Source organism: Macaca mulatta, chromosome 8 (genome assembly GCF_049350105.2).
Source record: "Macaca mulatta isolate MMU2019108-1 chromosome 8, T2T-MMU8v2.0, whole genome shotgun sequence".
Classification (NCBI taxonomy): Eukaryota; Metazoa; Chordata; class Mammalia; order Primates; family Cercopithecidae; genus Macaca; species Macaca mulatta.
In genome coordinates, this window is record NC_133413.1 from 7,425,344 (window position 1) to 7,451,065 (window position 25,722).

The 25,722-nt window shown below is 47.1% G+C and overlaps 1 protein-coding gene and 1 long non-coding RNA gene across 2 annotated transcripts in view; one reads left to right on the plus strand and one right to left on the minus strand.

Moving 5' to 3' along the window:
- MCPH1 (microcephalin 1) overlaps positions 1-25,722 on the plus strand; it is a 236,674-nt gene that overhangs the window by 192,500 nt on the left and 18,452 nt on the right. Inside the window, 1 exon segment of the mRNA NM_001318176.1 lies at positions 22,441-22,678. Within this exon segment, the coding sequence (NP_001305105.1) occupies positions 22,441-22,678 (238 nt within the window).
- LOC106999658 (uncharacterized) overlaps positions 7,305-25,722 on the minus strand; it is a 100,565-nt gene continuing 82,147 nt past the window's right edge. The window contains exons 2-5 of the long non-coding RNA XR_013396866.1: positions 22,412-22,622; positions 21,107-21,196; positions 11,457-11,584; positions 7,305-10,494 (exon numbers count right to left, since the gene is read on the minus strand). This is a non-coding gene — a long non-coding RNA (uncharacterized LOC106999658). The remainder of the gene's footprint in view (positions 10,495-11,456; positions 11,585-21,106; positions 21,197-22,411; positions 22,623-25,722) is intronic.

Sequence of the window (25,722 nt, forward strand, 5' to 3'; positions counted from 1 at the left end):
ATGTAACTTTCCAAAATGCATTGCTTTTCAATGAAAGGAGCTTTTACTCTCCTCTGAGCTCGGCATTAAAATGCATGTGTGCACACAGGCACATGCAGCCCTGCTGAGCTGGGAGGTGAAAAGACCCTACTTAGTTCTGATTCGTTAAGCCATGTATTTTAAAGAGTGTTAAACCTATTGAGATGCTACTTCTTAGTGCGAATATGCGGCTCTTACAAGTCCTGATAAAAGTGAAAATCCAAGGCGCGCCTGGGAAGTGAGAATATTCCCTTCAACTTAGGCTTCCACGGTCATGAGTAGGAAGTCCTCTTCCTAATCTCAGTATCTTACAAAGAAGCCTTGATGTTGTTACGTGATTACCTAAAAGGAATGCCTTCCTCCGCGGACCGGAAGGATATTTTTAAAAGAATGTTAAGCTTGTGACAGGAATTATCGATACCTTTGGAATTTTTTTTTCAAGTGACTCAGGCTTACTTGAAGTCATTACCTAGGAGTTAGTCAGGGACTGCATGACGCCAGGCCCCAACTGTTTAAAGTAGAGCATGGCTTAGTGAAAGAATGAAAAAACCGAGGATGTTCTTTGTCCATTATTCTCACCGTGATGAATGATGCTTGTTTTCCTCTCCACTTTAATTAGAATGTTTCTACATTTGCCAAAGAAAATGTTGGAATGGAGACAAAAACCTGAAATTATAGGAACAGGGCTTGATGTAATAGCTTATTTGTAAAGGAAACACAACTTGTTTGGTATTTTATTGAAACAGGAAGTTCAGAAGCTTAGTACACACAAGTACAACAAATTCTCAGGTGCTTGTTGAGTCATCTGTTGTTGGAAATAGTCTCCTGGTAGTTTTCCCCTTGATTTACTTTTTATCTTCATTTTGTTTTTTTGAAAGTAGTGAGGGTAGGAAGTTTCAGAGAGATTCAATTAGAGATTATGTGTATTTTTAAAAATCAGCTATCAAGATTAAATAAAGCAAGCGGGAATTCTCTCCTTGCTCCCGTATACCAATTTTTATAATTATGTACAAGATTGAGGGAAACCAAAGAAAAACAATAACCTGCTTCAATGCAATTACGAATTCAAAAGTAACCCTTACTCTGGGGGAATTGTATTAGAGATTAATAAAGATCAAAAGTACTGTGGTTTTATTTCTCTGTGTTCTATTTGCTACTAAGCAGTCTATAAAATAACCTTTTCCCCACAGGAGCTAGTTAATGGTTTGCTTCGTACTAAATAAAAGTTACAGAAATATCTGGAGCTGAGTTGGTGGAGACATGGAAATCTTTAGGTTGGAATTTCTTGTCCTTTTCCAAAGGATCAGGCCAGGACATTGCTGTCTAATCTACAAAACCTACTCATCCTGGCAAGAGTTCAGTATTTCGAAGACTCACTAGTGTGCTACTTCTAATAGCGCTTAGTAAGGGCCCCCAAGGGAGTGCACGGGAGAGGGGGTCCCTGGCAGGGACGCCAGACCTTCTCTAGCTGGCTGTGGGGGCTGACCTGGCCACCTGTAGCCCTCAGTGCACAAGTGGAGGTGTAGCTGGTATTCCTGTGGGAGTGGCAGTGTCCATTTTTGACATTTAAGGGCTTGCTCCTTTAGATACATTTACCATTGCCCACCACTGGGGATTGGGGCGGCACTGCCCACCCTTGGCGGTGCCTCTCCTGGGTTCCAGCAGGGTCTGAGTGTCTCTAGCACACCTCTGACTAAGGCAAGTTAGGCTTGTGACATCACCTCTTCCTAGGTGGGACAGAGACTATACAATACATGTGACAAGAGAAAAACCTTACATCTTTGTATTGAAAGATTTAAGTTTTTTTGTTTATCGACTAAATAACACTGAACAAAACGATTCTACTATGAAATGAAAGGTTTGGACCTCTGAGGGTTGTTGCATTATTTCAATAGCTGAGCGACAGAGGAAGCACACAGGCCATCGTTGGGGGCAGGTTGGAGGCCTTCAGCTCCTTTGCAGCTATGGGCTCCCATCAAGGGTGAGTGCATTGAGGAGACATTGCCTAGAACTACTGGACAGACATCTCACGCAGGAGACAGGAGCATGGTGCTTAACACACTTCCAGGCGCCATTCGGAATCGCTAAACACAGCAGTGCAGAGGCAGATGACAAGGGCCACTACGGGGTCACCAAGGGAGGAAATGGGAACTGGAGCCCCCCAGGAAGGAGAGCTGAGGCTCATTGTGGGCTGGGGGCTGGCTTCATGGCCCTGCAGCCACCACCTGGAGATGAGAGAGCTGTCCCTAGGCCTCCCTGCAGCCACCACCTGGAGATGAGAGAGCTGTCCCTAGGCCTCCCTGCAGCCACCACCTGGAGACAGAGTCCCTAGACCTCCCAGCTGTGCGCACCTGGGCAGCCGCACTTTCCAGAGGATTCTTCCTGCGGCTTCCACCCTCACAGCTCTCAGCTGTCTTTGCAGGTGCATCTCTAGAAAACAGTTCTCATCAGGGCACCCTGTGCTTCTCAGTTTCTAGTCATTTCCCTTCTCTGAAGGTTCCAATTCAGACTCGAGCAAAGCCTTCAAGACCTCTCCTTAAACTGGCCCTCCTCCTTTTCCCTCCAGTCACTGGTTGCCTCCTGGCTCTTCCTGCCCTAATGCCGGCTGTCTGTGGCAGTCTCCCTCCCGCCATGACACCCCCTACCTGTCCTCCATCATACGGGACACATGCACACACACACACACCCCACAGGCACATCATACATACATGCCCACCAGAAACACACACACCATACACACACCACCCACCCACATGCACACCATACATACACATACACACAACACACACATTAAATACACATACCACTACACACGGTGCACACCACACACTCAACACACACACACTCAATCATATACCACATATACACACACCACACACACACAAGCCTTTCCTAATTATCTAAAGGACAAGCTTTTCTGGGAAGCATTCCCCAGAGCTTCTAGAGAAATTAGTGTCACCCTCTTCTATGGTTTCAGAGTAGTGTTTTTATATCACCAGTATAAATACCATCATATAAAAAGGGTAGTCAATGTACCATAGTAATTAATTATTTAAGTATGTCTCCTCTGCTAGATGAGGAGCTTCCTGAATGCAGGCGCTGCAATTTTTTCATAGTTTTAAAATCTCTTCATGGAATACAGAAGGCTCTCCATAAACTTCCTGAGTTTAAATGGAGTCAGGTTGGAAGGCAGTAGCAAGGCACAAAATGCAGTGAGAGCCAAGCTCAGGAAAACCAGTGTCCTTGAGCAGAAAGACTCAGGAAGGGGGCTCGCCAGGGAGAAGGGAGGCAGCAAGGGGCCAGCCTTTGGGGAGCCTTAAGCACCAAGAGCAGGGTGGTGCACACTTCGTCTGGCAGGGGCTGGAGCGGGAGAGGGGCCGTTCAAGCGTTCTGTGCGGATTTCTATGGCAATGACATGAAGGGGAATGAAGGTGGGACCAAGAGTCCCAGTGGGAAGTGGCCTGGCAACCAGCAGTGTCCACAGCACACCGGAGCCTCAGCAGTGGCTGTGAGGATAGGTGGGAGAGCCAGACCCCAGCCCCTCCGGGGGGAATCTGAATGCGGGAGGAATGGATGGAAGGGAGGGTGGGGGCTGGGCTGTGCTCTCCCACTCAGAGCCCCAAATCGGGGAAGGCTGCTTGCCTTTTGGTTCATTTCCTTTCTTTAATACACAGCAAATTCCTGGTCACCCTTTGTTGTTAGCTGGTTGGGTTTGTCGCTTTCCTTGTTGTTTACAACCTCCAGGTATTTGTGGACAGATCTTATCATCTCCTTCCCTCTTAGTCACCTCTTGGCCCAACTCTGCATATTTTACTCTTTTTAACTCTGCTCCTGTTCTGACCTCCCTACTCTCGGAAGCATATTTGCTTTGTGTTTTCAGATTTTATTTCATTTTGGCTATTTAAAGAGATGCAATAAACTAAATGTGGCCTGGCAAGTCTGGTCTTAAAATAGAAAAAAAAAATACGAATATATTTGTGTGTGCATGTGTATCTGTGTACATAGGTGCATGTGTGTGCCCGTGTGTGTACATCTGTGTGTGTGTGTGTATGTGTGGCCGGTGTACTATAAATCCAGGGCATCAGTCTCCTGACATTGCTTTCACTTTTTGCCATTCTCCCCCAAACATTAGTCTTCAGCCTGTACTTTCTCAGTTTCCCCAAAAATGATTTTAAAAAAAAACGTCAAATGAGAAAGTGATCGACGTCTACCGCCTGACTCTGCTCTAGATCCATCCATGTCTCTGAGGCCTTGGGGCTTATTGGAATGTGCTTATTTTCATAGTCCCATTAACATGATGTTTCAGAAGGGCCAGCTCGGTTTTGTCTTCAGTTTTCTCACCGGTGATTGTCCGGGGTGGGGTGACAATGGAATGCAAAGGAGCATGAATGAACTTTTCGGGATGACGGAAATACTCCATATTTTCATTGAGGTGTTATTACCTCCGTGTGTCAAAATCATCACAATTTTTACATTTCATCGTCCTTAAATTATACCTCAGTAAAGTTGATTTTAAAAGTTAAACACGTACACTTTGCTGGAAAATGATCCTGGAGAGTGTTTATGCCTTTATATGAATTTAGCTAATGCATTCTCTCTCCAGGGCCCTTTGCACTTTAGGATATAACTGATGATGTGAAAGGTACCAGCAAGGAAGTACAGGATGGGAATCTGGGGATGGAAGCCCCTTCCTGCTTTCAGTAGGTGCCACAGGCGCTCCTTACTCATAAGGCTGAGCTTGGCTTCAGATAAATAATCAGAAAGTCATTTGTGCGAGATTTTAAGAAGAGGATCCGAACTGGGACTTAGTAACTAACTCTGAAACTGCCACCTGCACTCTCTGAACTTCATGTCAAGTCAATACTCCGTATGCTACAATTCCATCTTTCGTTAAAAAGCAGGTCTAAGGTACCCGATTTCCATGAAATAAATGTGCTTTTTACAATGCTTGATTTGCAAGTCAGTTTCAAAAGTAATTTGGCGAAGATATCAGGGTTATTTTTACAAGATTAAAAATCAGTATTCAATAAATTATTTTATTCACTTTGACTTTTTTTTTTAACCTGTCTGTGACATGTGTGTCCTTTGATCCACACACACGCCCTGGCCAGTAGGAAACAGGCACACTCTGCTGGTGGCAGAGGGATGGGGACTGCAACCTGATCTTGGACCTTCCCTGTCTCCCTAGCTCAGCCCCCATGCTATCATGGGCTGCAGCCAAGTGGCCTTCCAGGGTTGCACTGGAAGGAGCCACAGCCCCTCCATGGAGCCATCCCAGACACAGCTCCTCCACAGAGCCCTGGTCTCAGCCCTGGAGGCCAGAAATGTGCTTCACCCACTGGCCTGCCACGTTGCAGCCAAGAGAAGAGCTTTTGACTGAGAAGTGGAAACTAGGTTGTTCAGATCAGATCTCTGTTTTAGACTTCAGTACCCTAATGATGGATTTCAAAAATTAAATATTCCCTAACAAACCTCCAAGACTCTTTGTTTGGGTCAGTTAAAATACAGTGGAATGTGAGAGCACATGTCAGAATTCTCCAGCCTACGTTTACTGTTGTTGTTGTTTTGAGACAGAGTCTCACTCTGTTGCCCAGGCTGAAGTGCAGTGGCGCAAACTTGGCTCACTGCAATATCTGCCTTTCAGGTTCAAGTGATTCTCCTGCCTCAGCCTCCTGAGTAGCTAGGACTATAGGCGCGTGCCACCATGCCTGGCTAATTTTTGTATTTTTAGTAGAGACAGGGTTTCACCATGTTGGCCATGTTGGACAGGCTGGTCTTGAATTCCTGACCTCAGGTGATCTGCCTGCTTCGGCTTCCCAAAGTGCTGGGATTACAGGTGTGAGCTACCATGTCTGGCCCAGCCTACTTTTATAGTGTGAACAAAACTTGTTAGAATTACCAACTTAAGTACAACAGAAGCTTTTGAAATTAACTGGGGGGAAATTGAGTTGCTAAGTGAGGAGGAATAAGAGCAAGAAGATCAGAAGGAACCACAACATTGAAAATGTTCAAAAGGAAAGAAAATCAGGAAATTGTTCAGTGCCATACCTTCATTTCATAGGGGAAGAACTAAGGACTACAGAATTCAGGTCACCCCGACAGGACCTTATGTCCCTCCTTGTCGCCTGACCTCTCCCTGTGAGTCTCAGTGGTCCTGGTCCCACAGCAGGTGCTTGGGGACCCAGAAGGAGCCCAGGTCTCCTGACACCCAGCCCCACTCTTATTGGGTCTCTGAATCTGGAATGGTTACTCATGTTGGGGGAATTTTATATTCTTTTTTCCAAAAGTTGACATCCAGCTAGGATCTGTCCTTCCTGAGAGCTTTCACTGCCCTTTCTCTCCTCCCTGCCTGTACTCCTGCTCGCTTGGGACTCACACTCTTTGCAAAAAAGCTTGTTTCACCCAGGGGTGTTTTGTAACTAGAGCAGGGAGTCCTTGCCTTTCATTCTGATGCATTCCCCAAAAGCAGAAAAGTGTTGTGCAATGGGAGTTTGCATTTCTGACCAAAGACTCCGCAGCAAATAAATCATGGAAACGAACAATATGTCCTTAAACCAAGATGTAACACTGTAAACCTCTACTGTCTTATAAAGTAACAATGCTGTGCTTTGAGTAGCCAGACCACATAGTAGCTGGACTGTAGACTCTAAGCAGGGATGAGGTCAGTGGCTGCTGGTCTGGGCCTTCCCCAGAAGGAAGCGAAGAGATCAAATTTTGTTTTTAAGTTCTGTGAATCCCAGACATTTTTGTAAATTTTTTTTTTTTATGAGATAGAGTCTCACCCTGTCACCCAGGCTGGAGTGCAGTGGCACGATCTCAGCTCACTGCAACCTCCACGTCCCAGTTTCAAGCGATTCTCGTGCCTCGGACTCCCAAGTAGCTGGGATTACAGGTGTGTGCCACCATGCCCACCTAATTTTTGTATTTTTAGTAGAGATGGGTTTCACCATGTTGGCCAGGCTGGTCTTGAACGCCTGACCTCAAGTGATCTACCCGCCTCAGCCTCCCAAAGTGCTGGGATTACAGGCATGAGCCACCATGCCTGGCTTTGTAAAAATATTTTAAACCTAATTTGCTTGTTTAAAAAACTAAATTGAGATTGGTAAGTTTTGTTTTAATAAAAAAAATTGTGAATAAGTTGTAAAGCTTTTGATAAGTTCAGTGGCTCCTATAGGCAGACAATAAATTGCTAAGTCCCAAAGTATTGCAAGAATGGAGAGTACTTCGTTCATACTTTGAAGAATATGCCTGATTATAAGGAAAAACAAATTACTGAAGCCTTGAAATGATGAGGTTGTTTCCATTTACTTGCACATAAAATAATGTATCTAAAACATCCAGCAACTCTCAAAAGATGGGAGTAAAAAGCTTTTGAGAAATCAGATACACTTCATTCCAATTCAACTTGAAAATTCACAACAATCAGTCTTGCATTTTATACATCTTGAACCAAACCATGACTTTGAATAAAGGCTTCATTTAAAAACCTAACCTATGTAAGGTGGGTGTTAATGTTCTTTTAAAGCAACATTCCTGTCCTAGTTGGAGGGAACTTCCCTAGGTCCTGCAGCATAAACCAGTGCCTGTCAACCAGGGAGTGTCAGGAGGATGTGCTGCTTCCTGCCGCCTCCCGCACTGCACAGGGAGCAAGGCTGTGCTGAATTGAGATATTCTAGGAAGGAGGAGGGTGTATGTGAGAAGGTGTGGCATCCACAACAAAACTAATAAAGCATTCGCAACCTTAGGTGACATGGTTTGGCTGTGTCCCCACCCAAATCTCGTCTTGAGTTCCCGCATGTTGTGGGAGGTCATTGAATCACGGGGACAGGTCTTTCTCATGCTGTTCTCGTGATAGTGAATAAGTCTCACAAGATGTGATGGTTTCATAAGGGGGAGTTTTCCTGCATAAGCTCTCTTCTCTTGTCTGCCGCCACGTGAGACGTGCCTTTCACCTTCCACCATGATTGTGAGGCCTCCCCAGCCACGTGGAACTGTAAGTTCATTAAACCTCTTTCTTTTGTAAATTGCCCAGTCTTGGGTATGTCTTTATCAGCAGTGTGAAAACAGACTAATGCATTTGGAGACCAAGAGGCTGATGGTGTTCAGGACACACTGTCCCCAGTTACAGCACCTTGGCATTTCAGAAAATCACAGAAGCAGGAAAGCCCCTCTCACTTTCCCCTCCTTGACTTTCTCTCCTGGGGCAGGTTATAAGAATTTGAGAGAGTCTGTCCCAGTACTTGGAGGAAAGGAACATCCTTGTCTCTGAAGACACAGAGCACAGAGAAGAATCGGAACAAACAGGCCTTGCTCAGTGCCCCCAGTTTATCACCATTAGCTCACTCCTGGTTTGTCTAATCACCTCCTCCACCCCTATCCACTCTTCATCAAACCAAAGTACAAAATACCCAAGTTTGCCTGTTTCTTTGGGTCCTTCCTTTCCTTATGATGGCTCCTGTGTCAAGTGAAACACGTACTAAATATGTGTGCCTGCTTTCCTCTTGTTACTCTTTTGTTACAGGGAAGGGCCCCAGCCATGAACCTAGCAATGGCTGAGGAAAGAAATCTTTCCTTCCCTACTGATATGGTTTGACTGTGTCCCCACTCAAATCTCATCTTGAATTGTAGTTCCCACAATTCCCACGTGTTATGGGAGGCGCCCAGTGGGAGATAATTGAATCATGGGGGCAGTTCCCCCCCATACAGCTCTCATGGTAGTGAATAAGTCTCATGAGATCTGATAGTGAATAAGGGGAAACCCCTTTCGCTTGCTTCCCATTTTTCTCTCTTGTCTGCTGCCGTGTGAGACGTGCTGTCCGCCTTCCGACATGATTGTGAGGCCTCCCCAGGCAGGTGGAACTGTGAGGCCATTAAACTTCTTTCTCTTTATAAATTACCCAGTCTTGGGTATGTCTTTATCAGCAGCATGAAAACGGACTAATACACCTACCAGGCCCAGGATTTGTTCAGCAATAAAGTGATCCGTTCATCCCCAAGAAGTGGGTGGAGCTGGGAAAGGCCAGACCAACCATTCGGAATACTGTTTTTGATCTGCCCCCAGGACATGAGGATTGGCAGGGGCTGAGGGGAGTCCTCACCTCCAGCAAGGTGAGCTGGAGCCCAAAGCAGGACTCCAGGGGAACTGGAGAGCAAGCCAGGAAAGGCAGACGGAGCAGACTTGCATGCCAGGGTAGGAGAGGGCGCACGGCCTCCCAGCCCCTGATGAGCTGAGCCCAGTGAAAACAATGCCAGGCCTCACCTGCCTGTGCTCACCGGCTGGTGGCGGGGAGGGCTGAGCAGGTGTTGAGGTGCTCACAGGTGAGTAGGAGAGGAAAGGCAGGTGCGACCTAAAGGCAGTCGCAAAAGAGAAATGCATTGAGTTGTAGCACTGTATCCACCAAAAAGGAAGCTCATCTTTTACTGGGTGTCTAATTGTTTTAGACTTGACACTGCATTTGCTGCACTGATTTCTTCTCCTAACCCTTCAAGCTTGTTAAAACAGGGACTCTATTTTCTTCTTCTTTGGTCAGTGCAGGGCAGCAGGGCTCACTTGCTAAGTGCTTACTGACAGATGTAAGTTTATGGTTAGAGATATGAACCCGCTTGCTCTTCTGAGCCTCTGTGATTGTAATTCAGTCCTTTGCTGTCATTAGAATCATCTGGGGAGATGTTTGTAACTCCTGCTACTCAGGCCACACCTCCTATACTTAAATCAGTATGCTCGGAGTTGGGGCTCCAGACACTGGAATTGTTTCAAACTCCCCGGGTGACTGCACTAGCAGTCAAGTTTGAGAACCACGGGCACGGTAAAAATCTTTCCTCGGCCTGAGCAGCCCATTAGCTTCACTTAGGGAGCTTTAACAATCACCAATGCCTAGGCCTCCCCACCCCCCATCCCGTGTTCTGACTTAATTAGCGTGGGGTGGGGCCCCTGGAACAACATTCTACCAGCTTCCCAGGTGACGAGAATGCACAGCTAGGATGAGCTTCTCCTCCGAAGCATGAAGACCCACAGGATACTGCAGAGTTGCTGGGGGTGGCCCTGCCCAAATTCTCGCTTAAAACCCCCAACTTTCAATGACACTGTGGACCTGCTCTAGTGTTATCATAAGGTTTACAAATTTCTGTGCCACCTATCAGACCATTTTTTAAGGATCAAATAAAAGTTTCCATGACTTTTATAGTTCTTCCCCTGTGCTTTTTTATCATGATATTGAAAAACGACAGTGAAAAGCAACCAAGGCATTTCAGCCAGCATGCTGCTGACTAGTTCACGCAGTTACCACCAAAGCACATGGACGGGACCCAGAGCGTCAGTCTGTGCCCACTAACGGGGACGGAAACCTACCGCGTTCGAGTTTTGACATATTTCTCGCAGTTGCTGAAAACTATGAGGCATGAAATCCAGATTTATGACTTTTTAAAAAGTTATTTGTGGATTCCCAAGACGATTATGTTCCCATCACTTATGTAGCCCTAAAAAAAAAAGAAAAAGAAAAAAAAAACTCAAATGATGCTGAAAAAAAAATCCAAGTTTGGCGCTCACTGAGTTCCAATGTCAGTTGTCTGAATCGCACTCAGAGAAAGTCAGGGGGAAAAAAATGCATTCTGCCTTCCTTTAACTGCTAGTTTGTCATGGAGAACAGAAAGTCCCATTTGCATGTGGCTTTTGGAAAAGCTAAGCCGGGAGCGATTATCCTGATGCACTTTTACTTTTTGCATAAAATAAGAATTTGAGGAGGATGTCCCCGGAGAGAGCCACTTCTCATTTCCCAGGCCTCACCTGCCATCCTCTCTGACAACATCATAGATTTTATTTTTGCTGGGAATCCCATTATCAAAGCAATGCCCCCTCACACACACACATTGCCAGGTAAACCATAGCGGGTGGGGGTGGGGGCAGTTCATGGTTGCCTTAATACACCCTGTCCTCTGCCATCACCTCCTTTTTTGTCTGGATAAGTTCTTTGGCAGTTCTCTCAACTTTTATTTCTGAAACATCCTAAAACATCTCAGTATTAAAACCAAGGCTGATTATATAAACCATACTCCCATGCCTGACAACACATGTTTTTGTCTGAGGCCTTTACTGCCAAGAGCCATAAGGACCCTCTAAGTCATGTTCACTATTTTTACTGGCCTTGAGAGTCTCCTTGCTTTGACATGCTCTTGTCTCCGTTGTCAGACTGTTAAATGCTCATGCTTCTAGTTCTCTTAAATAGATGCAGATGTGTGGGGCTGGGTTGCCACTGAGCCTTCTTCTCTTCTGCAAGAGCTGGGATAGGGACAGAAGGTGGTTTGGAAAACACAAGCCACCTTGATTTTTAGGCAAACTCTAAGTTACAATCAAGTGTCTTCATTTATAACGTTTTAACTTTTTCTTAACCTGTTGAAGCCATGTTGTTGGCTACTAATTAGAATAGCCTTTTATAACTTACCTTAAATCTCACGACTTGTTCCAACCACCCCAGAGTCTGGCGTCAACTGTCATTGCGTGCTGCTCTTTCCAGCCTTTCTGGTTCAACTCTTAGCAAAAGCCATAATCTTCCTCCAGTCTGTTTCCTTTCTGCAATGACAAAATTGCCCAGGGAAAGGAAAAAGAACAGCATCTATCATCTTTCTTTTTAGCTCCCTGGTTTAAGGCTTTCTTTTCCCCCATGATGAAAAACTATAATCATTCTGCTTAGAAAGTACAGACCCCTAAGCCCACTTCCAAGAGAGGGATGGATTTTCAAGTCTGTTATCTCTACTTTCCCAGAGCCCGGGGGTCTCCCAGGCCAGAAGTTGACAGAACTGTCTTCATACACTTGAGACAACATCATGCCCATTTCCTTAAAACTAAGAACATAAGATGCTGATTTTTCTTACCAAAAAAAAACAAAAAACAAACAAAAAAAAACCTTTCTTGTTCTTTCAAAAACTGTTTCACTGACAATGTTTCATATTACAAAATTGAAACTTGGAACTTTTGAACTGCAAATTTAGCAGAAAATGAAGCCATGCTCTTGTGGCTTTGCTTGTCACCTCTGCTCAGATGCCTCCCAGACCCCTCTCTAGCTGCAAACTGCACGCAAAACTGTTTCTCTAAAAGAAAACAAACTCCTGTTTTTCCTACTACTGCTACTGCTACTACTATTGCTACACACACACACACACACACACACACACACACAGAGAGAGAGAGAGAGAGAGAGAGAGAGAGAGAAAACACTTCTGACACCAAATGTAGGGTTTTTCTCACACCAAACAATTCTGCAGTTCACTGCAGACACCAGCCGAGTGTCCTACAATCCAATTCTGACACCACCTGCCTGGAGTTAGCAGGTGAAGGACTCAGCCCCACAAGCCTGCCCCCCTCCCCATGCCAGTTGCATGTCCCAGGTCTCCCTTCTAACTGACCAGCGGTAAATCAGGGGTTCCCACGACCTCCTCCTGGGATTTGTAACTTGCTAGAGCAGCTCACAAAACTCAGAGAATCACTTAACATTGACCAATTCATCACCAATGATATTATGAAAGGATGTAAAAGAACAGCCAGAGAAGAGGTGCACAGGGCCCGGGGCCAGGCAGCAGAGCACACTGAGCTTCCATGCCCTCTCAGGGGGCATCACCTCCTGTACCAGAATGTGTTCAACCCCAAAGCTCCCGAACCCTGTAATGTCAGGATTTTTAAGGAGCTTCATTACATAGGCAGTATTGATGAAATCATTGGCCACTGAGTGAACCCCAGACCTTGTGGGGGTGGGGCTGAAAGTTCCAGCCCTCCAAAGATCTGGCACGTTCCTCTGGCACTCAGCCCCCAGCCTCCAGGAGCCACCTCACTAGCATACTCTCAGGTAGGGTTAGAGAGGGCTTGTGATAAATGATGAAGGACATTCTTCTGCCTGCATCGCTAGGGTAATTCCAAGGGTTTTAGGGGCTCAGTGCTAGGAACCCAGGGCAGAAACCAAATACATATTTCTTGTTACAGCAGTGTCAACACCTCACTCTGCCTAATTTGATGACTAGCTGCCCCATCAGATTATGCCTATTTAAGCCAAGTCCCCGATCCCCATAGCCAACCTCCTCTTCTTCCCAGCCAGCCCACTTCCCGGGCATAATAACTCTTCTGCCCCTGGCTGGAGAGTTGTACTGAGGCTTTCATCCTCCTCCACATGCCACCTGCCAATACTGCTGCCTGTCTTTTGAGGGCTGCTTGAGGTTCACTACCCCTTTCTCCATTACCTCTGCGACCTGGCTAATCCACATCCTCCCCCACCCATGCTCTGTAGCACCAGTGCCTGCCCGGCTCGGCACATGTCCTCATCCCTGCAGCCTCCACCCTGGTCTTCCTGACCCCCACTGCCTCCAGCACCGCTGGTTGCGGACCTGCTCTGGCTCTCTCTGCCCAGCTGGCTGGCCTGCCTCTGTTCCAACCTCCCCTGCCTGGCGTGGTGTTCTGGGCGCCACCTCCGCTCACATCGCCGCTTCACCTGCTTTTGCTATCTGCACTTTCCATGTCCTGCTCCTTCTCCCAGCTGGTGGTGCCTCCGAGAAGAGGAATAAGAACCACCTGTGACCCCCGCAATTTCACGGGCATGGTGGGAGCAAAGGCAGAGGGTGTGAGTTTAGTGGGCATATGCCACTCTTTCAAGAAGTTTTGCTACAAAAAGATGCAAAGGAAGTGAAGAGGGAAGGGGTTTGCAGGGTGGGAGAAATAACAGCATTTTTGTTGTTTGTTGTTGTGACTGTTTTGGGCCAAAACATAACAAACAAGACAGAAGGAAGACCTGATGGAGCATGTCCTTGAGAAGACGAGAGGAGCGGGGTTGGCCTGGTGGGAGATCGGCCTTCCATGTGGGGGTTATGGGGGTTCCTGTCCAGCAGCCTGGGGTTCTGCGGAAGGCAGGCCTGCAGCAGGTGTCAGGTGCTGCGGAGCAGGAGACATCTCTGTTACTTCACCGTCCTCAGTGGGGAGCCATGGCTGAGCCTGAGAAACGGCTTATAGGCTGAAGGCCAGGCAGTGGGAATGGGCAGTGAGGAGGGGAGGACGAGCCGGGTAGAAAGAGTGGTTAGAAACACAGAGGGCCACACGGCCAACGGTCAGGGGACTAGCACACCAGCCAGACCCACCCACGGTGCTGCCTGTGCAGAGACGCTCGGCATCTGAATTTAACCCGGGTCTTGGTTTGACTGAGCCCAACGTGGAGAGAAGGGCCAGGGAGTCACAGAGGGGTGGTGGGCTGGGTGCTGGTTTAGGGGCTAGGACATGGAGGGGTGAAGGCGGGAGGCAATCGCGTCCACTGGGCAGGGGCCCGGGGCTGCTGACAAGGGGAGAGGTGGTAGCTACAGAGGAAGCAGCTCGGGATTCTGCAGTTCCCCGGGGAGAGAGGAGCCCGAGAGACGGGGGGGTGAGGGGGTTGGAAGGGGCACCTGTGGATGTCCTGAGACTTCCAGGAAGTGGGACAAGATCAGTGATGGAGACAGAGACAGCGTCATCAGGGACGAGAGGAATGACAGTAACAGCGAGGTGAAGTGGGCGGCCCTGTCTGGCAGCACGGGGTTTGGAGCTGTCTTGTGGAGGGCAAGGGAACAGGATGCTTTGAGGTGGCAGCCAGGAGCAGGGATGGTTTTGATTGCAAATGGAAAAGGTTTGATGCAGAGTTTCAGGAGCCTTCATGTCTTCCTGGTCTGAAGACCTTTTTTATTTTTACTGGATTGAGGTGATTATCAGAATAGTTAATGGTGTGCTCCGTTCTTATTTCTCTAGTTTTTCTAAGGTCCAGGGACTGCGGGCATCATTATTCCTTCTCCCCGGGGCCAATGACCAGTTAATTCCAACTTTGATGGACTCAGGGCAGGCCACATTATCACGTGTAACTCTACACTGAGAATTATTTTAGAAAGTTAAACTCCTAAAAATGTTTTGTTTTTCCAAATGGTGGCCTCTGGGTCTGCCTTCACCTCTTTTGCAATGATCAGCACTAGGATCTGCTTTCAGAAATGGTTGTGCAGAGCCGGGACTTTCACCAAAGCTTGGCCGCTTGGACAGGACTCACGATGGAGGACGGTCAGGTGTCCCAGGTTTCAGATGCCTGCATCCTCCCGTGGGTGGTGAGGGGCCTGCCTCCTTTATAGCTTTCCACTGCCAGGCTGGCGCCCCTTCCCCTTACCCCCATCTCCTCCAGAGGAAGACCAACTTAATCAAATCTTATCACAACTATAGCTGCCTCCTGGAGAAAGCCTGCCTTCTGTCCCCCTCTTGTCCCTCCCTGCGTGGAGGCAGGCCCTTTGTCCAGTGCCCATGTGGCTCGGTGGGTGGTCTTTCTAAGTCATCAGAGGAGATTAGCGAACACACATGTCCGCTGGCCTAAGGCCCAATCTGCAGGCAGCCTTATGAATAATCAACGTGACTTGTCTCTATAGTTCAATGCCTGTATCTGCCTCTCAGTTGGTATTGAACCTGGGGGAAAAAAAGATGGATTATTCATTGGAAACCTCAAAACCTCCACAGCTGAGCTTTCTTACAAATGCCTGCATGGCCCCCGAGGTATCTTAGTGTTCACCTCCCCGTTTGCACATAGGAAGCCAGTCACGTTACTGGATTCCTGGTGAGTTTGACTTTTCATTCTGTCTTGAATCTCCCTCCCTTCCCCAACCCCGTACCCTACACTACTTCATTCCTTTTTCTTGGGTCTTCCTGATCTCAACCCCTCCGCCTGTCCTCCACGTTGCCTGAAAAGTGAGCCTCCTGACACACGGATCCCCCCATGGCCTCGTCTGCTCAGGTTTCTGAGGTCCCCAGTAACCATGCTCACACTGTGTAATCACGAGTGGTCTGGTCCACACCTCATCACTTCGCGTGCATGTAAATGTTTTAGCGAGTGAGCTCTTGCAATTATTGCCTGCTGAACCCCTCGCCCCTCACTCCCAGTGACCCTGGGCTGCTTTCACGCATGCCGTGGGCCTTCAGACACCCAGGTCTCAGGACCTGAGGGGCTCCTGTGTGCTTTCCGCGAGGAACCGTCTTTCTGCCCACGACTCCATATCACACACCAACATCATGAAGTCCTCCCTAAATGCCCCAAGCCCACTCCGGCTCCCACTTTTCTGTCCATGAAATGTCTGTAACTTCTAGAGTGTCCTGAAGAAGCAAAGACTGTGTCCCTCCATTTTTGTATCCTCAGAACTTAGCCTGATACAGTGAAATGAGTTCACTTCACAACACAGCAAACGAACGTGCAGGTACTTCTGCAGGGAGTGCTGTGGGGATGAGTGCACTGGTTCTGTGGCTCAGCCCTGAGTTGGGGTCAGGAGGCAGGCGCTGGGAAGAGGATTTTGTGTCTTAGGAAGCACAGGAAGGCCTTTCTAGGATCCAGAAAAAATGGAAAGTAGACCAATGTAAGCGTTAAAAGAACACATTTTATCTTTTAAATGTATGTACACAGTACAATTGACTGTTTTGTATACAATTCTATGAGTTTTAACGCATATAGATTAGTGTCACCACTAATTATAAGATTGTAGGGAACTGGGGAAAAAAGGGCGTGCATTAAGGAATGATATGGCATATTTGGGGGACAGAGAACAGGCTTGATGAGGACAGAGTCTATTTAAAAGAGACAGTGGACACTGCAATTGGAGGGGAAGGCAGGGTGGGGTTTTAGAGAACCCCGAGTGCTGGGCTACAGGATTCAATAAAGTTATTAATGAGATTGTCCGCATTGTGAATTCAGAAATATTTATGTCATACCTTGAGGAGGGTGTGAGTAGATTGTGCTGATGACTGCATAACTCTGACTAGACTAAGAACCACTGAGTTGCACCCAGAATTTGCATTACTGAGCGCTTTACCAGTTAGGAAGGTTTCGCGTACTCCATACTTTAAATCTAAGGTGCCTTGACTGTAAGGCCTGCCCGTGTTTCCTGGACGGCTCAGAGGAAGAATGCAGTGAGTGAGAACTACAGCCTTGTAAGACATCCTGTATTGTTGTTGAGATGGGAAAGTGCATCTTAAAACTGTTAGAGAGCCAAGAAGTGACTTTAAAGGGTGAGCTCTACCTAGAGGGAAAAGCAAATGCACTAATTGAAATCCAACCCCCTGGGCTGGAGTAAATGAACCATCAACCACCCATGGGGCTTCCCTTCTTGGTGATGGATAAATAGCTGGGATTCCTTGAAGCTAGAAGCCGCAGGGAAATTCTGTTCTGCTTTGTCAACAACACAGTCTGCCTTAACGGACTTGTAGGTAAATAGATTTGGAGAGTCTGAGCTAAAACCCGTTAAATCAGATGAAGACACAAACGCAAGCACAGGCAATGTGTTTTAAAGCAAAGCTAATGTCCCTTCGGCCTTAACTGACAGACTTTCCTAGCAGTCCTCACCCTCTGCAACCCAGGGCTCCTAGGAGGAGCTCATGGCAGAGAAAGTCCTCTGGCTTCTGCCACTGCCTCCGCAACTTCTATGTACACGTCAGTGTATATCCATGGGTATGAAATGGCCATTTTATGTCACCATTAGCAGAGGAAAGCAGGAACTCTTTCAAACCCCACCCAAAATTCACTCTGACCATCAAGCAGTCCTGTTTATTTTGGAGGCCACTGAACCCTGGAGCAGCCCATAAGCTCCACTTAATCCCCTTTTCTTTCATGATTTCTTTTAAAGAGACATCTTGGGTTCTGAAGGGGAACATTTGTGCTTCATTGAAAAACTCCATTTGAGGCCTGCTCACGGCCTGCCAGCTTATCTGCTTGCAGCCTTCATTGCTAGGGAGCTGTTTTACAACTTCGTAAGTTGTAAAGAGCTGCTGGCGATGCAAACGTGCCTGTCTACGGGCAGGAAATGAATTCTGTCTGGTAGAGGGAATGCTCCCTACCTTGTAGGAAAGCCAACTTTTTTGTCCATTCACAAGTTTATTTCAGTATTTCTCATCTATAAATGTGTTCTTCAGATTGTCCTTTGAACCAGTTATAGCATCTGAGTTAAGTAAAATGAATACACTGTGTTTATTTTATACCTGTATGAAAGCTATGTTTTTTGTTTTTTGTTTTTTTTGAGACGGACTCTCGCTCTGTCACCCAGGCTGGAGTGCACTGGCGCGATCTCGGCTCACTGCAACCTCCTCCTCCCGGGTTCAAGCAATTCTCCTGCCTCAGCTTCCTGAAAGTTATGATTTTTTGAAAAATTATCTTTTAACTGTTTTTAGCTAGAAACTCCTGGGCCAATATATAAATAGATGAGGTTATCTCTGAGGTTCTCATTGAGGTAACAACAAAAATAAAACAGCACGATGCTACCCAGCTATTGTTCCCCAACTTACGCCTGTCCCCTCCACATGTCCTGCATGCACTCCTGTTTCTGGGGTGTGTGCGTGCGTGTGTGTTTGCGTGTGTGTGTAAAGGTTTGCAGTGAAATTATAATCATTGGTTTTTTGTTGGGGATGGGGAGTTGTTTTGTTTTGAGACAGGGTCTCACTCTGTCGCCCAGGCTGGAGTGCAGTGTCACAATCACAGTTCACTGCAGCCTCAACGTCCTGGGCTCAACTGATCCTCCCACCTCAGCCTCCCAAGTAGCGGGAGCTATAGGCATGTGACACCACGCCGGTCTTGCTTATCTATCTATCTATCTAGATAGATAGGGTCTCCCTATGTTGCCCAGGCTGGTCTCAAACTCCTGGACTTAAGCAATCCAACTGCCTCAGCCTCCCAAAGTGCTGGGATTACAGCTGTTAGCCACTTTGCCCAGCTAAAATTAGAGTTTAGAGCACATTGCTGTAAATTGCGATTACCAAGGGGATTGAAAAATCAATGAAAATAATCAACAGCAAGTTGACTTCAGAATCTGTGCCTTTGAGGCTTTTCCCCTTAATCTCCAGGTAACACATAGGCTCCCTGGCGAGAGCCAGTGGTGACACAGTGAGAACACCGTCTGCTGCATCTAATGTTTACAGCTTGTAATTCACAACTAACTTTTAAAAATGTACCAGTGTTGGGGAAATGGTGCTTTGCTGGATAGGAAAATTGGCCAAGATCAGAATTCTGAAGGCAATGTCATGGCACAAAGAAACTAGCTACTGAAATCACATCCTAAACATCCAAGAGGTTGACTTCCTTTTCTACTGCATTAGAAAAAGGTTTATTTACTGTTTATCCATACAGTAAGATAGAGATTTGATCTCATTTTTTGGTTAAGAACAACCATATCAAAGTGTGTGTGTGTGTGTGCATTTTACAGAATTTTTAAAAATACACAGAGAACTCTTCACAGTTGTTAACTCTGGTAAATGGCAGGGGAGGCAGGGGTGAGAACTGATCTATTATTCATAGTCTCAACGATGAACAAGATATTTCCAAAAATAGGCGGATTATTTAAAATTATTATTATTAGGATACTTTGGGCTTCTAGAAACAAAAACTTAACAAAAAAGTCACTTAAAGAATTTAGGTTTGTTTTTTTTTCTGACATAAAAACAAAATAAAGGATGATTTCAGTTTGGTCCATCAGTAACTTAGAAGTGTTTTTCAGGACCCAGAGCTTTCCGCCTTCCCACTGGGCCATTTTCAGCGTGTCCCGTGGCCTCTGGGGGCTTCAGTGATCCAGGCATCACATTAGACGTGACAGTGCCAAGCAAAGAAGAGAAGTATTTCTGCTTATGCATCTGTTTATAATAGTGAGAAAAACTCCCTCAGAATCCCACCAGCGATTGATTCTCAGGTCGCACTGGCCAGGATTGAGGCCAGCTGTGCCATGCTTAGCTCAGTCATTTGCATTGTGATCACCGTGATTAGCTTGAACCAATCCTGGGACTTCTCCTTGGGCTTGAACACATGGCCAGGTGGAGGTTGGTGCCCCCAGAAAAAGTCTTTGTTCTGCCAACAAAGAAGACACAGACAACAGTGTCTAACAGGAAAAGTCCCTTTTTACTTTATACCCTTCCGTAGTATTGCTTCAACAATCAAATACTTTATTTTATTTTATTTTTTGAGATACAGTCCTACTGTGTCACCCCGGCTGGAGCACAGTGATACCATGTCTACTCACTGCAACCTCTGCCTCCTGGATTCAAGCGATTCTCCTGCCTCAGCCTCCTGAGTAGCTGGGATTACAGACGCCCACCAAAATGCCCAGCTAGTTTTTGTATTTTTAGTAGAGATGGGGTTTCTCCATGTTGGTCAGACCAGTCTCGAACTCCTGACCTCAAGTGATCCATTCACCTTGGCCTCCCAAAGTGCTGGGATTATGCTGGGATTACAGGCGTGAGCTACCGCTCCTGGCCTTTTTTTTTCTTACATAGAGTTTTGCTCGTTGCCCAGGCTGGAGTGCAGTGGCATGATCTCAGCTCACTGCAAGCTCCACCTCCCAGGTTCACACCATTCTCCTGCCTCAGCTTCCTGAGTAACTGGGACTACAGGTGCCCACCACGACACCCGGCTAATTTTTTGTATTTTTAGTAGAGATGGGGTTTCGCTGTGTTAGCCAGGATGGTTTTGATCTCCTGACCTCATGATCCACCCACCTCAGCCTCCCAAAGTGCTGGGATTACAGGCGTGAGCCACCACACCCGGCCCCACGCCTGGCTAATTTTTTGTATTTTTAGTAGAGACAGAGTTTCACCGTGTTAGCCAGGATGATCTTGATCTCCTGACCTTGTGATCTGCCCACCTCAGCCTCCCAAAGTGCTGGGATTACAGGCGTGAGCCACCACACCCGGCCCCACGCCTGGCTAATTTTTTGTATTTTTAGTAGAGACAGAGTTTCACCGTGTTAGCCAGGATGATCTTGATCTCCTGACCTTGTGATCTGCCCACCTCAGCCTCCCAAAGTGCTGGGATTACAGGCGTGAGCCACCACGCCTGGCCAAATACTTTCATAGTTAACTTTTTGAATGTGTGTGTGTCCTACTTTAAGATGAAAGATATTCTTTCTTGGTCCTGTTTCCATGCAGCGTGGCCCCGTGATTCTAGGGACCATGGCTTTTTCTCGCAGTGTGACTCACAGTTTGCCAAAGCAAATCTCTTGTCTTGCATCAGCTCAGTCTCTTTGTCTGCAAATTAAATCAATAGCCTTTTTTACAGCCTATCTCCCAGGACATATTGCTAAAAATACTCACAAAGTCACCATCCAGGAAGAATCATTTGCCCCTGCTGCCACTGTCTCCTGGAAGTCACATGAAAGTTGCTGAGGCTCGGTATTTATTATGCTGTAAAATTCAACACAAGGGAAGAGAAAAAGCAAATTCCATGAGCAGATTTAAGTGTATTGGATCTAATCCATTGATGCTGCAGCTATATTTTCACAGTAGGATCCTCTTTTGTTAAATATTACAGTAGTACGAAAACCTAGCAGAAAAACAGTTCACCGTTTCTCTGATTTTGTGAGCGATGTGGGCTGTGGAACTTACTCTTTGCTGCTCTTCCCCCAACTCCACCCTACCCCTACCTCCAAGTAAAGTACCCCTACCTCCAAGGTCAGCCTTGTCTGCTGCCCCTGACTAAGATGACCCCAACCTCACTGCACCCCAGGTTATACTCCTCTGAGAAGGCCCCTTCATCCCTCCCCTCACATACATGCCCTCAAATCTCTAATTTGTGTGAACCATTAATTTCAGATATTACAGGGAAAATATGCAAAACAAAATGTGGATGGCACATAACCCACAGCATCTCTCAGAGGGTGTTTATACTCAAAAAGAAGTCTTTACCAACCCATAGTTAGGAAAATGCGTGTTCAGAATAACTGGGCCTTCCCGCAGTCCTCTGGGTCAACCAGATGACCACACATTGCCAGAATGAGAAGCAGAGCAGCTTCACATCCCTGTTTCTGAAATGTTTCCCAACAGCTCATTGAAACAACCTCGAGACACCTCTCTCCCACAAACCCAGTGTGTTTTGGGAACGGCTCTAGGAATTCTCCTTCTGCATTGCCTCACTGTCCCTTTCCCCGTCCAAACCATGGTATTGGATTTACAGCATTTCTTAGATTCTATAAAAGTCCTTTTCTGCCAAGAGCCTGGAGCACGCTGGATTGAATGACTCCCTTCCAGCACAGCCGGCATTTGCAGTGCATTAGAATCTTGCCGTCACTTGCACACATCACCAAGTTACTTTAGCCGGAGTTCAGCCTAGCTACGGCTCGGCTCTGCTCTGCTAACAGTTGCTTTTCAATATTTTGTTTGAGGATTTGTAGTAATTCAAAGGCCTACACTTTTTTTTTTCCTAATTTATTTCCTTGGAGTTTTACTCATGGATACTTCAGAAAATGTCAGTTTTATGTCATTAATGTCACATCTTCTCTGGGTTCTCAGAATTCGAAATTCACAGGAGCATGGCAGCCTTACATTCAGTCTATTCTTTTCCTAAAAAAGGAAGCAAACCGCAGCAGTTCACCTACGCTATGGAGACTGAAGTGCTCCCACCTCTGAAATTCTCTCTCTCTGCCCCACAGCTGTGCCGAAGGGAGTGCCACTTGTCTGCAGGGCCGTACTGCGGAACCCTCTTTGCCGACCAGCCAGTGATGTTTGTCTCGCCTGCCAGCAGCCCCCCCGTGGCCAAGCTCTGTGAACTAGTCCACCTGTGCGGAGGCCGGGTCAGCCAAGTCCCCCGCCAGGCCAGCATCGTCATCGGGCCCTACAGCGGAAAGAAGAAAGCAACAGTCAAGTATCTGTCGGAGAAATGGGTCTTAGGTAAGAATCTAGGCACAGAGACACTGTTGTGTGGTCCAGATCTATGAACAGGTTTCCAGGGAGGGCGGCGTCACGCTCACACCCCCTTCCACGCAGCTGGGGCACCTGGGTTGATGTCTCAGCCTCCAGCATCTGCCCTGGCAGCGTCATGTGGTCACCCTCGGCATTCCCACTCCTTGCTGTCAGCAGAAGCACAGTTCACAAGGAAATGGGAACTCTAACTGGACTCCCCACTTGACTTTCCTGGCTCATGTGAAAAACCCAGTCCACCCAAAGCCACCCCAAGCCACCCCTGTGGACACAGGCTCTCCAGGCACCCACTTAGACCCTCCCTCCCCAGTGCCTCCTTGTCCTACTTCAAGAGTCCCTGGCAGCACCCGGCGTTAGGGCCCAAGCCCCCGTTCCTGTCATCCCCTCTCCCAGGCACATCTCATGATCACTCCGTCTGCTCATGTGCTCGAACGGCGTTAAAGACGTAAAAGGACTCCATCTTTTATTTCACAAAGTGAGCACAGTGTGACCGTAATGTCCCGCTCTGGTATTCATGGAGTTGCGCCAGGTGCTGTGTGCAGTTCTGGGGAGGAAGAGGTGGTAGGAGCTGAGCTGTGACCGGAGGAGGCTGGATCCACGCCATGCTCACACGTGGGCTCCGGGAGGCTTGCAGCTGATCCCCGGAGAAGGGGGTTGAGGAAGAGTGTGAAGCAAGGATGGCCTGGGGAATGTGGAGGAGGCAGGGGCAGCATCTGTGCCACAACTTACGCACCCTGTGGTGGAGTCACGCGTGGCAGGACAAGCCTAGGGCTCCACTGTGGGTAAACCCCACATCCTCCTCCACAGGGTTGTGATAAACATGTTAGTTTGCTTGGGCTGCCATCACAAAATACTACAGGCTGGGTGGCTTCAACAACACACACTGTTTGTCAGTTCTGGAGGCTGGAGGTCTAAGAGCGGGTATCGGCAGCGTTGGTTTCTCCCGAGCTTGCAGACGGCTGCCTTCTTCCTGTGATCTCACGTGGCCTTTCCTCCACGCACACACACCTCTGGTGTCTCTGTGTGTCCAGATTTTCTCTTCTCTAAGGATACCAATCAGATCGGTTAGGGCTCACCCAGTGGCATAGTTTTATTTGCTTTTATTTATTTTTTTGAGATAGCATCTCGCTGTGTCACCCAGGCTGGAGTGCAGTAGCATGATCACGGCTCACTGCAGCCTCAACCTCTCTGGCTCAAGTGATTCTCCTGCCTCAGCCTCCCAAGTAGCTGGAACTACAGGTGCATGCCACCACGCCCAGCTTTTTTTTTTTTTTTTTTTTTTTTCTGTAGAGATGGGGTTTCCCCGTGTTGCCCAGTATGGTCTCAAACTCCAGGGCTCAAGCGATCCTCCTGCTTTGGCTTCCCAAAATGCTGGCATTACGGGTGTGAGCCACTGCACCCAGCCCCAGTGGCATCATTTTAACTTGTCTTATTCAAGGCGCCATCTCCAAATACAGTCTCATCCTGAGTTACTGAGGGTTAAGACATCGACCTATGAATTTTGGCCAGACACAATTCAGCCCATAACAATGAATCACTCCAGTTTCAGCACCTGGGGCCAAGATCCTTACCTGGCTTTAGAGGTGCATCCTCTCTCCCCCATTCTCTCATTCTTTTTCTCTCTCTTTGCTTCCATCTCTTTCCATGTGTCTTATTCAGTCTCCTTTCTTAGTACTTCTGCTTGTCTCTAAATCCTAAACTTCTGGCTTTTCTCACCCCCTGCTAAACATTATCCTTTAATAGACAAGTAGATACTGTGTTTGTCCGAGTTACATTCATAGCTAACTATGGACATTTTACAAACATCTCTTACATGATTGATGGTCATCCTTTCATATATTTTAAAAGCGTGGCAATCAAAAGTAATTTTTTACTCTGGCGCAGAGTAATTCATCTTTTGCCTGGAAACTAACTTCCAAAAAAAAAAAAAAAAAACTATGATTTTAGCTACAGTCCAAAAGCTAAGAGGCTGTTTACTGTTTTCTAAATGCCAAGAATATAACCTTCAAAACATCCTATGTTCTGAAACAGAGGCTGTTGTTTTGTTTTTTTGGAAAAGTGTATTATCAAAATTCCATTGACTGCAGAACAGAACTGGGCCTGAAGGCGTCTCTGGCCAGCTGACGGAACTGTGCACGCGATTGATATCCACGGTGCCTACCAACAGGCAGTCTTTTTGGAGTTTGGAAAGCGTGTGCCGTGCAGGGCCGAGCCTGCCTCTGTTTCCAGGTTGGGTGGCTCTGACGGCTCCTTCCTGTGGCTCCTGCATCCTTGTGTGGAGTCACGCTTGCTCGGCGGCTGCTCACTTCCTCCGGTTGTTTTGCGCTCGGCTCTCCCGCCCGTGGGTTTTCAGGAGGTGAATGTCTATCTGCTTAACCCCAACGCTTCGTTCCCACAAAGTCCTTCAGAGTTCTCTGACTTCCAGGGCTGGGCCACAGGCCCCAGCCTCTTTTTCTTTCCTCCTGTAACGTGTGTCCTGTTTCTGATTTCTCACCAATTATGCCATCTGCGTGTGCCCTTGGTAACATCTGGGTATTGTGTGTGCTGCAGACTTCACCCATGTCAGACGAGTCCCCTCACTCGCCGGCCACCGGACCCCAGTGTAGTGGGCATCTCCAGTACCAGGCCTCTCCAGCCCACACTCTCTGGGATGTAAGATCACATAGTTTGCAAGTATTTATTGGCTTGTTATTTTTCTTTTTGTGAATTGAATTCCAATCCAGTAGCTGCAGCTATGTACAAATAAAGGAGGGTTTATTTTTCTGTCTGTACATACTTCTGGCCTTTCTCACCCTCTGCTAAACATTATCCTTTAACAGACAAGTAGATTTTTTGTATTTTTCTCTTTGTGAATTGAATTCCAATCCAGTAGCTGCAGCTATGTACAAATAAAGGAAGGTTTATTTTTCTGTCCATACATACACTTGTAAACCTACAGAACACACGGTCCAGGGCATTGCATTTCCTGCCTCATCCAGGTCCAGGTTGGCCATTTGCTTATTCTCTAACCAGAA